At 38.4% G+C, this 12,500-nt stretch overlaps 1 protein-coding gene across 6 annotated transcripts in view; it reads left to right on the plus strand.

The window, feature by feature from the left end:
* The window catches only part of LOC138045410 (GREB1-like protein), a 43,510-nt gene that overhangs the window by 6,034 nt on the left and 24,976 nt on the right, over nucleotides 1-12,500 (plus strand). For 4 of the 6 annotated variants that reach the window (XM_068891912.1, XM_068891911.1, XM_068891915.1 and 1 more), the window contains exons 3-6: nucleotides 6,073-6,297; nucleotides 7,110-7,463; nucleotides 8,303-8,407; nucleotides 10,252-10,449. In XM_068891912.1, coding sequence (XP_068748013.1) covers nucleotides 6,073-6,297; nucleotides 7,110-7,463; nucleotides 8,303-8,407; nucleotides 10,252-10,449 — 882 coding nt within the window. Of the gene's footprint in view, nucleotides 1-2,232; nucleotides 2,357-4,120; nucleotides 4,314-6,072; nucleotides 6,298-7,109; nucleotides 7,464-8,302; nucleotides 8,408-10,251; nucleotides 10,450-12,500 lie in introns of those variants that run through there. The other 2 variants (XM_068891917.1, XM_068891916.1) reach the window with 2 other exon arrangements.

The following is a 12,500-nucleotide window of genomic DNA, read 5'->3' on the forward strand; positions in this document are numbered from 1 at the left end:
CAACCCGCAAACGGGAAATACCGTGAAGCAGCTGCTAACCAGCACCAGCACACTGGAACATGCTGTAGTGGAAGAAACACTTACCTGACCAAATGCTTACCTTTGCGACCAAGTAGCCTTGGGACGGGAAGAGTGGGGCTTGATGAATCTGCAACTATTTGCTTAATGGACTGCAAAGATAAGCTAAGATTGCATGGCCATGCACATGCAAGCCCTGCCGGATTCTGGGGAACCCCAAAATAAAGGCCTGCCCATTTGGTGCGAAAAGGCCACAGGCCTCATTGGCTTGAGATTAACCTTACCTAAATTACATCATTTTTAATAGCCTCATTAAACAATAATAATTTTAATTCTTATAATATTTTAAAAGGAGCACAAATTGTTGAAAGACATGCTGGTGAAAAGAAGGCTTTGAAGGGTTAATGACCTACATACTGAAAGCAAAAATCCACCATGGGCAGGGATGGCATGTGTTAGAGATAGGGCATTGAATAGTAGAGAGGAAGGAGAGTTCAGCACTTCATGCTGATTTGAGTTGAGCTGTAAATATTTAACAATTATTCTACGAGCGTGCATTGGATGTGGGAGGCGTGTAGCGCCAAATTGGCTCTTATCATCTCACATCTAACAAGTGGGAGTGGATTAATAATTTTTTTTAAATTAAAAATGCCCCCAAAATGTAGGAAAGCAAACTAAAATAAAAATAAGAACGCCCCCAAAAATGCCCTGCGTGCTTACCATTTTGCAGAGCATGGTATATTTAGGTGGCTAGGGGTGGATATTTACCGAAGCCATCAAGTGGCAACGTAAATATCCACTGTCCAGTGTTTGTATATTACTGGAGGATGAGAACACTAAGGCCATGTGGTTTTAGTTTCTTACTATAAATTCCTACTCTTCAATTCCTGTTTGAGCAAACAAGCATTAGGTCTTTGTGTACAAAAAAACTTCACCAGGATACCAGCAGGGCTGTAACCACATGTAAGTTTTCTCTCACCTCTACCAATGAGTGCATCCATGGGACTGAACTGAGCACAACATTTTGGAAATTCGAGCAGCAAGAAAGCAAAAAAAATTAAAACACATGTAGATTTAATCATTGTCCTAAAATGAAGCTAATGGAGATAATATATAACAATAATTCATTCCTCTGCTAATTGCAGGTATGTCAGCTACAATGTCAGTTAGTTCTAAAACAATATTGGTGCCAACTTTGAGCAGAATAAAATAATTAGTGTTGACTGTGCAGATATAGGCTGCGACTGGCTTGTAAGCGTAACTCTTAGTCTGACATTTCAGTTTAATGCATGTGACCCTAATAATTATTATAAAGGGAGCATGAATTTATGAGAAGAATGAATCATCCATATCTAGCCTAATTTCTTTAATGCACACAGGTACATAAAAGAACCTGAATCAATCACTATTAACCAAAAAGTTACTGTAAATTTATGCTAATAGTACTCAGTGTCCTGAAGGACAAGAATATTGACTGGAGAAAATTGTTATTAATATTTTTTTCCAAATTATTTTTGTTTCCTTTCTGAAATAAGAATTTTTGATGTCAAAAAATTTACACATATGGCACATCACACGATCTTGCCTGGTTCTCCTTAATAGTGTATTTGAGCCATCCTCGTGTGATGTTTATCTTTGGGTAGGGAAGAGTGAAAATTATGCTGAATTAGCACCTCATAACAGTAAAATAGAACTGATAGAGGTTAAAATCAATAACAAAAAGGTCATACACTGCCTAATACAAAATTGCGTTTAAAAGTGTTTAGAGCATTGTTTTTACTTCTTGAACCTGTGAAGTTGTGTTTTTAAGGCTGCTGAATACGATTGTTTTGTACTGTATATTTGGGTTAACGCTAGGATGACAGTTACCCTGGATTCCAGAGGTTATATTCTCGCTATGAAAAGAGCAACAACAGAGTGAATCACGAAGCGGTGAGAAAAACCTCTGGTACTTGGGAACTGGTGAGGTGATTTATGAATTTGTCTCCTACAACATTCCAAGTTTTTGGCTTATTTCATTGAACAGTGACAACGATCTATTCACTTGACCGCGAGAATTTCCCAGTATAGTGAGCGGTAAACATTGCACAAATATTTTTATCACATGGATAAAACCGGTTTTCCCAAGTTTCTAAAATAAGCTCTTACTCTGGAAGTCAATCAAAATAAGTTGGTTTGCATGGAAGTGAGGTTTTTAACGGCCTGTACCAGAGGTTTTTATCGCCGCTTTGCGACTCGCTCTTTTGTCGCTCTTTTCATAGTGAGAAAACGACCTCTGGAATCCAGGGTAGATGACAGTCAGACGTGGCTTCAAGCTACATTACATACAAAGCTACAGGTCTTTAATCATAACTTTTTTTGTTAGTTTTCTAACCACTGTAGCATTAAACCATGTACATCAACTGCACCTATACTGTCATTGTTGTTGAATATTAACAGCACGTTCCATCATTTAGACAAACGGTCACCTTCTTCAATTTCTAGACTTAGTACCACACACAAAGATAAAACTTTCTCGCTTTATTTATGGCCATAAAATTTAGTAATGTTCTAAATCCAGGAAGGTAATGTGCGTGCAATTCATAAGTCTCCAACATCTTTTTCTTTTAATTTAGTTGACAAAAATTTACTTATCTTAAAAAATCTTTTAAATTAACATTTTCGCACGTGCCTTTTCACAAGTGCAGAAAATATGTGTCTGGCTTGTAATGACGGAGTTTAGAAATAGGATCCTTTAGCCAAGAAAATAGTGATTAATAGTTCTAATAGATGATACAAATTATGTTTCCTTAGTGTTTCTCAGAGAAGCATTCCATTTCTATGTCTTTCCACACTGGTCTATTTCTATCCTTCACAGCATTGTCTGATGGGATTTTTCCAATATATGTATATATGAAGTGAATTTTAATTTATAATGAGTATGAAAGTTTTCAAAGTAATTCCTCATTAAGAATTGAAGGGAATTGTGTCTTTTTAGTGCAATGCAAGTTAGTTATGCCAATAATGAACAGCTAGTACATAATTGGCTTGGTATATTGGATTGGCCTTTTTAGCTTGTCGCTGCTATCAATGTTCATTGGACCCGCCCTATCCTTGAAACAATCAAACAGATACTGATAGCTTTTAAAACACTCAAAAACAATGTTTCACTGCAGCTGTTTTATATTTGTCCAAAGAGAAAGAAAAGGAATTTAAAATTGTGAAACTTAAATTTGTGGTCTGAATTATGTGGTTAACATGATTTAGTGTTTTTCTAGCAGTTATGCAATAACAACAACATTAGTCATTTAGCTTGCAGTGTAAACAATATTGCGAACTTGCAACCAGACTGGATATGTGCCATGCCATTTTGTTTTATAATAATAGTGCGGAGGATGGAATCTTTGCCACCAAGTGTGCAAAAAAAAAACAAAAAAACAGTTTATTTCCAAAGTACTGTACTAAATTATTGTATTGACCTCCACAAGGCTTTTTCAGTTTGTTATACTGTATCTTGGCTATGGAGCAGGGTTACAGCTTAAAGTTTTACTGACCAAATGAACCTGTGGAACCAAACTGTATTGATTTATTTAGTATTTATCAATAGTCTGTTATCTGTGCTATTCTTCCAAACAGACATGTCTACAGAGAGAAAAAAAGGAACCTAAATGGACAAAAAATCCATACAAATCAATGAATATCTCAATTTGGGTTGTCCTCTCTTAACACTTGCGTGACTGTATGTAACCGTACTGGAAGTATATTGTTTTGTGAACACAGTTATAAGCAGACGTATGTTCCAAAATAATATAGGCTGACATCTCAAAGGAAAGGTTAATCTTAGATCCACCCCTTTGTTCATGTAGATCACATGGTTTATTTCGACTACATTTTTGGATGTTCACATTGACAAGTTATGTTGTTTTTCACTGAATGTCCACAACTGGTCAATCACTTTCCTCTGCTGTTTTGTCTTTGTTAAGAGGATATTGGGCTTGTCAGGAAGCACTGTTAATTGATCTCCTCTGATATGAGCTCTGTGTTCTGCAACACTTAATAGACACACGCCTTTCTTGTGGACGCTGTCTGATAATATCTTCATTCTTGAAATCTGCATTAATTTTATTGAGACTGTTAGGTTTGCATGATCTTTTATGAGGTGGCAACTCCTGTTACAGCCATTGTACTTACAGTATTACAGCAAGGTTGCATTCAAATGACGGCCCTTCGAATATCTTGCATCGCCAAATTATCTACCTTGTATAACCAAAAAGTCTCTTAATCAATGTACGTCAGAAGTTGGAATTGGACAACTGGTATGTATACTAGATGCAAGCCATGATTTAAGAGATCTTCATAATGCCTAGGGCATTTAAAATCCACTTCCTTGAACTTAAAAAGAACCTATTTTGTGTGAGATAGAAGTTCACCTGCCAGGGTTTTTTTGAGAAGGCATTCATTTAAGAAAAGCTTTGCCCTTGCAAAAGTTCCCTGCATCATGCATATTAATTAAGGTATTTTGTTTTTAAGACTGAAACCCTTCTGAAACCTTATTCTGGAACCATAAGATATAATCTTCTAGGTACTTGTTTAAATACACTTTGGCCATGGCCTCGTGTATTCTTTGAACGTTCTAGATTGCATGTAATGTATTGTCTGTGTATCCAATATCATCGAACCAATATCCTTGTCACCTCTCAAATGCAAATTGCAATATCACACTCTTCTTAATGGATCGACTCTTTTTGTCATTTTTATATTGCCATTGAATCATTTAGCAGATCTATCACTTGATCCATTTTGGCTCATTGAATTATTCTTTTCTTCCTTGTATTGGTCCTGTAGAACCATATCTGTGTGTGATAATACTAGAATTGTCTTGGCTGCCATGCAGCATTTTGTTTCCTTTGCCTTCAGAATTTACCTCAAGCTTTGGTTAACTCTACCCCCTTCTTGATTTGAGATTTATAGTAGGAAGTCACTTGAAATCGTTTATCAAAAATGTGAAAAATTAATGTTTTCAAATGACTTTGTGTAGTAATAAGTACAATCCAAATAATTTTCACACACATTGCATGCCTAGGCCCACCTGTGGTATTATTTTAATAATGTTCAACCCAACATGGCTTGTTTGCAGTGTAAAGACTCACAATTATGGTAAAATAAGAAGAAATAGGGCAGTAGCTTGAGAACAAAGTGCAGCAAACATCAAAACATTACGTAACAATGTGATAAGACTCCCTTGCGTGAGCTTCCACTCCATGCTTCTTCCAGTCAGTAGTAACTTCAAAATATGAATAGTTCTGGCATATGGAACTTGCAACTGTCATTATAGCTCATTCCAAGAATGCATGGATTCAGGGTCATGATTGTGCATTTCTAATCAGACATCATTGACCACAAAGGATAAACAACTGTTCCTTGGAAATTAATACAAGGACAGTGACAAAATTCGTATTTCGGATGGTATTATTGTGCATATGATATGGTGTTATAGAGCGGTTTTCAATTGAGTTTCGAAAGTAAGTTAAGCAAATTGCATTGGTTTTGCACCACATCACTCAGTGATTGGTTCAAAGTTCTCGTGCCACTTTTTCAACCAATCAGAAGTGAAACCAAAACCAATCGTGGCGCGCTTTGCGTTGTCTATGGGTAATTACTTCAAGTTTTGATTGGTTTACTGGATTGTCTCCGTCCCTTTTGATTGGCCAAAGTAATTACTTTGGTTTTGGTTTTACAATACTTGATTGAAACTTGCTCTATGATATGGTACATACATGTATTATATGTTGTTAGAATTATAATTTATTCATTTGGCATTGAAAAGATAACCTTAGTTAGTTTTCATGATGGAGACCAGTTTCATGGCCAATTTTTTTTCACCGTAGCGATTCAAAATAACATGCCCTGTACCCCCTATGAACCAATGAACCCATTGACTCCTAGGATTGAGACTTGGTAGATTTTACTCTGTCTAATGCCAGACAATTTTACTTGTCAATATGGGGAGGTTCATGAGTCAATGGATTAAGGAAATGTTATACACCTCAAAAAATTATATCATTTTCTCCTCAGAATCCTCCAGGCTAATGCAGCTTTCCCACACGCCTCCCTTAACTTCCAATCAGACATCTCGTGGAGACATGCCCAGTGATGCAAGGCCCAGCAGTGATGAAGATGAAGGATACAGTGGAACAAGAAGTTCTTCTTTTGTCAGATCGCATGTGACTAGTGAACCTGGGAGATCGCCTGGCTTGCACAGCAGACCTGTGCAGTCTGGACCAATATGTTCAACACCAGGTACAACTTGATTGTTTACTAACGACAAACACAATCTCAGCATTTCCTCAACTTACTGTGTGCCTCTCTTGCACTGCTCCTGTGAGTATGTGGACCTCTTTATCCAAATTAGTAGGATTCTTCTTGATGTTCGTCAATTTGCCCCATTTTTTTCTTGCATGCACTGTGACTCTTCTGGCTTGGAGCTTTGTCTTTCTATTCACTGACCCGATTTTTTCTGTGCATTTTTATGAACCTATCATATCAAACATGTATACATGTATATCATATCTTTACTTACCCTCAGATTTTAATAGAGTAGCTTGATGTATCTTGTATCTACGAATATTTTACCTCCCAACCATGATACACCACACAACACAGAGCTCAATACTGGGAACTCCATGCCCCACTCTTTCCGAATAGTGTGTGGTTTCTTTTACGTCCCACAGGTTTATGAATATTGAAGGGTTCTGAGATGGGACCTACAACTGTTTATCGTCGTGATACAAGAAGACTAGAGACTCTAACCATTTGCAGATGTCATTACAAAGGCAGCACTTTCTCCTCAGTTATTTAAAGACCCCGAGTATTGGTCCGGCTGGAGTCGAACTCACAACCTCCCAAATGCTAGTCAGATGCTAAACCAACTGAGCCAATCGGTCTTTCTACTTTTTTCAACAACAACAACATTTACTTTATTGATACAGAAATTTAGAGAACATGACTGACACACAGGTAGCATCAGCTTAATCTAGGCTGATGCCTCAGCAGAGGAAGGACGACTGCTTGAAGTCCATAATAATAATAATTATTAAACATCTTCCTTTCAGGTCTCTGCCAAGCTGGTGGGGAGCTGCGACTGTCCCATCTCAGTGGCAAGACGGTACAAGCTTCTGAAGGATTTGTGCTAGTTGGTGCAAAATCTCCAATGTTACCAAGCATGATGCTAGTAGCTGAGGTGGACAGGCGCTTTCTACCAGATGAGAAAAACAATGTTACGATGCTTGGATTCAGTGGAAACTGCATTGGCTGTGGAGCAAAGGGTTTTAGATACTTTACGGAGTTTTCAAGTCACATCAACCTTCAGCTTGCCACTCAGCCCAAGAAACAGAAGCACTTGAAGTACTATGTTGTTTGGGAACCAAGTGGGAGATTACGCAAAGGGCCTGCCATACCGTGGAAAGGTAAATGACAAGCACTTTCAGACATGGTTTGATGCCACCTGGTTTTACAATTTCATGAATGTAACTTAATACAAAGCTCTATGATTTAAGTAGAAGGAATTCAACACTCCTGCTTAGTGTCTTTATTAGGGGTGGGCTAAGGCTGAGTTATTGACAGTAGTAACTTTGACGAAATGGTATATGAAATGAATCACATATGAACTGTGGATATGAAATCAAGTGAAGCTATGATCTTCGCAGTTATGAACGCAATTTTTACAATTGTGTAGAGAAGCCTGAAAAATTCAGGACTTCAACAGGGTTTGAACCCGTGACCTCGCGATTCTGGTGCGACGCTCTAACCAACTGAGCTATGAAGCCACTGAACGGGGTTCAAACCCCGTTGAAGTCCTGAATTTTTTGGGCTTCTCTACACAATTGTAAAAATTGCGTTCATAACTTCGAAGATCATAGCTTCACTTGAGTAGTAACTTTGTTTACAAGTAACTGCATTCATCAGACTTTAATCCAGAGTGGCAACGAGCTTATTTCAGGTTGTTGATCTGGTCAAAATGCAAACTTTATCTTATGTTGAAATACCTATAAACTTATCAAATCACTTGAAATCCAAGTAGAACAAATTGAGTGATGGTTTGTTACGACAAGGGGAAAAAAACGCTTGGCTCAGAGTTGAGAGCCAACAGGCACAACCACATATGACACTGAAAATCTCATTAAATGTTAGGAGTGGGTTTTGAACTTAGAGAAACTGTTTAAAAATCCAATGCTGTACCACAGCATCACTTACTCATGATCCTCCTTGCCTTTTCTTCTTTTTTTAAAATCAATTCTTTGTGTAGTTGAAGGGAGAAAAAGAACATTTCCTGTGCCGGGACCTTACATGCCACCTCCATATTCAGCTGGGGATTCAGAAAAGGATCTGTCGAGGTCTGCTGCAGGGTCAGGTACCAAATTCTTCATAAAATCATGTGCATGTAGAGACAACACTTTGCTAAGAAGCTTATGCGCCAAGTTTATTTTACCCAATATGGAGACAATATGATTGGTGATGATGATAATGATGACGATGATTATGGTGGTGTCGATGATGGTGATAAAGATGAAGATGACAAATAGAGGATATTACGTGGCTGTGCAGAGATACGAATTTTCTCTTCGAGTGTCAAAAAATATTTCATGGGTTAGCGCAGTGAACAAGTGAAATATTTTTCAACCCGAGAAGAGAAAGTTCGTATCTCTAAGCGGCCATGTAATATTCTATTTATTATATAAAGACCAATGAAACACTAATTCATTTCACAAAAGGCATCGCAAGGCGCAATTTTCATATGTAACCATAACAACAGTGATCTTTTCATGTGTAAAAAATAACATGTTATCTTCACGTGTGAAGATATCATGTTTTTGTGTGAAAACTCACTTGGTATTTCATTGGTGTTTATATAATAATAGATGATAATAGTCATAATAACATGGGTGACAGATTACTTCTTAATTTTAAAATAAATAGCTAATCAAATGGTATACTCGTAAAATTATTTGATTTTGGACAAAACACGTGTAAAAGTATTCCCTAATTTCCCTAACTCATCACCATTTGATTACCTATACTAATACCACCTCAACACTACACTCAAATTCCTTGATGATTGGTTTGACTGTTCAACAAAATTAGAAATGCTATATCTATACACAGCAGCATTTAAAGCAGGCAGCTTATGGTGTCATGTGTGTCAAAAAAGCCAACTGCGTCTTGGAGTTCAGTTTGGGTCACCGAAGACATCCCATTGGCATCCAGAGCATCCACACACAATCCAAACTTCCTAATTTAATAAGAAGTGGATCGGTCTAAGAGTTGCAATGATTGTTTTTGGTTTACTGCTGATCTGTGCCTGTAATTCAGCTACAAATAGCTACAAATACAAATAGCTACAATAAATGAGGGGCTAACTGCAGAATACCCTGCCATTTTGAAGCTACACCTCTGAAGAGCCTGGATTCGCGTATAAGTGCTGGAAAATACCACCCATCACCCAATAATGTTTTAAGCCTTTGATGCCTAAACCGGCCTAAACTGGCGAGATTTGGTAATTTACTCTGTCTACCGCCAGACGATTTCACTAGTCAATGGGGGAACCCCCAGGAGGAGTGGGTTGGAGTCAATGGATACATACATGTATGCAGATACATGGATACTCGGTGTCAGCAATTCATATTTTCAAAATAAAATTTTACTAGCATTTGCTCTATCTGGTTCATGACTTTAAGAACAAGACATAGTAACCACTTGCACGTTTTTGTGTCTCAATGGGATAACGAAGAAGTCGCAAGGTATACTTCATGTATGGCGCTCTTCTGGTCAATCATTCTCGGGGTCTGTCTCCATCTTCTCCTTGTATCCAGCAAATTTAGGGGTTAGCTTAGAAGTGGCAGGATATTCTGCAGTTAAGCCATAAAAACAAGTCTATCTGAATAGTTACGACCGGGCCCGACCGGATGACTCAGTTGGTTTAGCATCTGACTAGCGTTCAGAAGATCGCAAGTTCGACTCCGGCCGGACCATTAGTACTCCAGGCCTTAAAAGAACTGAGGATAAAGTGCTTCCTTTGTAATTGCATCCGCAAATGGTTAAACCTTCAAGTTTTCTAAGATAAGGACTATAAACCGTAGGCCCCGTCTCAAACTCCTTGTTTTTTTTAACTCTGTGGGACTGTTACTTCCGTTATCAAAGTCATTTTCCTGGTTCTATATCAACTAAACATTTCCTGTTTTTTTTTTTTTGTCCTAGCGCCACTTCATCTTTTGCCTGTGCAGTCTCGCCCAGGTGTCATGCAAGCACCAAGCACAACAGACTCGCAGAGGGAAGACGGGCTGTTAGGTTTGCGTCCATCAAGTTACTGCCCACCTGAGCAGTCTTACAACCCTGTGCTTTCTGCAAAGAGGAGGCGGTGGGAATCTACAGGAAGTGAATCACCTTTGGGAAGCGGTATGGGTCTGTATAGCTACGAGCAGTATACATTTGACTTGATTTGCATCAATTGTTAATTTCAGTTTACAGTGTCCCCAATTAGTGTTCCAGTGCTAAAATGACTAGACATTTAAATGAATTTCCTTTCCGTTTTTGTATAATGTAAAGGAAAGGCTGGTAGCGTAGATGAATGGTTAAGGCTGGACTTCAAATCGGAAAGGTTCCAAGGTTGGAGTACCAGTTGGAGTTGTTTGGGGAGGCCTATAATTATTCTATTGTTGCAGTTATCATAAGATTCTTATTAATGATTGCAAAACTTATTGTTAAAGCTATGTGTCCTGTTACCTGATGTTGTACTCATCATAAGCTTCTGATTGGTGATTGCAAAACTCGCACACGAAAGTTACGGGTAGAGGCAGGATCTTACATCAATGTTTAGGTGTATTATAATAATTATGTGATAATAATAATAATAATAATAATAATAATAATAATAATAATAATAATAATAATAATAATAATAATAATAATAATAATAATAATGGGGGACTTGGGTAGGACAGGTTTGTGCCTCAGCTAACCACAGGAAATTGAGGGCTCCCGCCCACCAGAGTCTGGGGTGGCACTTTTGGCAAGTGCCAACAACTTCTTGCCACCCTTGTTGGGGTAACAACAAACGGTAGGGGAGACCCTTCAGTCTTGATCGACAGCCCTTCTGGAGAAAGTGTCTCAATAAAAACACTGGTGCTAGTTGCACCTTAAAAGCACGAACCTCATAATGAGTGAAGATTATAGATGATGATTCATCTGTGAACAGCGTGAGTTGCCTCGCCCGGCAGGTGTCCCACTGTGTGGCAGGGTGGGCCCGGTCATCATCCAGCTACTGCCAGAATGTAGTGGAGCAGAGATATGAACGTTGTTGTAATGGAGTGCTACTACCTTAGTAAACAAGTTGATGAAGGTGGCAGACCAGTCAGAGGGCATAGACAGAGAATTCATGCTGTCTGGAAGGAAAGAGATTTACCAAAGATAACAGAGCAGAGACTATGTGATCAGGCTAGGGAGATCATAAAGAATGAGCGGTTTACTTCTGTCGAGATGGATGAAATCAGGAGGAGAATGACTGCAGTAGATGAAGAAATAGAAGAACAGGATGCCGGGGGTATAGACACAGAACCTAAACAGGTCGATGAATTAAATGGAGATGTTAATGTGTAGATTACAGAAAATGATACGAGGAATGATGAGGAGAGGCAAATGATAAATGACATATTGGAAATTGTGAGAAGCGGACAGGTCGGTAATGGTGCTGGTTTTAAGAGAGTTGAGACAGGAAAGTGCTGGCAGAATGAACGAAGAAGGTGAACAGAGTAGAGTCAGAGATACAAACTTCCAATGTTACTGACACCAACAAATTGATTGATGCTACTGCGGTCTACATAGCAAGACAAGTTGGGCTCAAAATTGGTGCTTGCGAGGGAAAAGGAAGCAAAGAACCTTGGTGGCAAAGGAGAATCAAAGACTCTATTGAAGAGTTACGGAGGCACGTTAACATCCTGGAAAGATCTTAACAAGGGAATCTTAAAAGGAAGGAAAAATACTCCACGTTGGAGAGGAAGTATAACATCAAACAGAAAGGAGAAAAGGTCGTAATTGAAGAAATCAAGCAAAGACTGCAGGCTAAATCTGCAAAGTTGAAAAGATATCAAAAAAGGATTCATCGATATCAAGTAAACAGATTGTTCCAGCAAGACCAAAAGAGGGTGTATCAACAAATGAATGGAACATCTAGAAGTTTCAATGAAGTTAGACCTGATTCTGAGGAAAGCCAACAGTTTTGGAGAGACACATTGGGTAAGGAAATTTCACACAATGAAAATGCAGAATGGTTAAAAAAGTTGAAAAAGGGAAGAGTAGAAGCTAGACAGGGGGACATTGTAATAACAGCTGAAATGGAAGGACTGTGCTGTGTCAGAAGGACCAAGAAAGGGGTAGTTCTGTTGATAATTGTTATCAACCCATATCCTGTCTACCACTTGCTTGGAAACTGATGACAGGGATCATAGCTG

The sequence above is a fragment of the Montipora capricornis genome, chromosome 4 (assembly GCF_036669925.1).
Source record: "Montipora capricornis isolate CH-2021 chromosome 4, ASM3666992v2, whole genome shotgun sequence".
NCBI lineage: Eukaryota > Metazoa > Cnidaria > Anthozoa > Scleractinia > Acroporidae > Montipora > Montipora capricornis.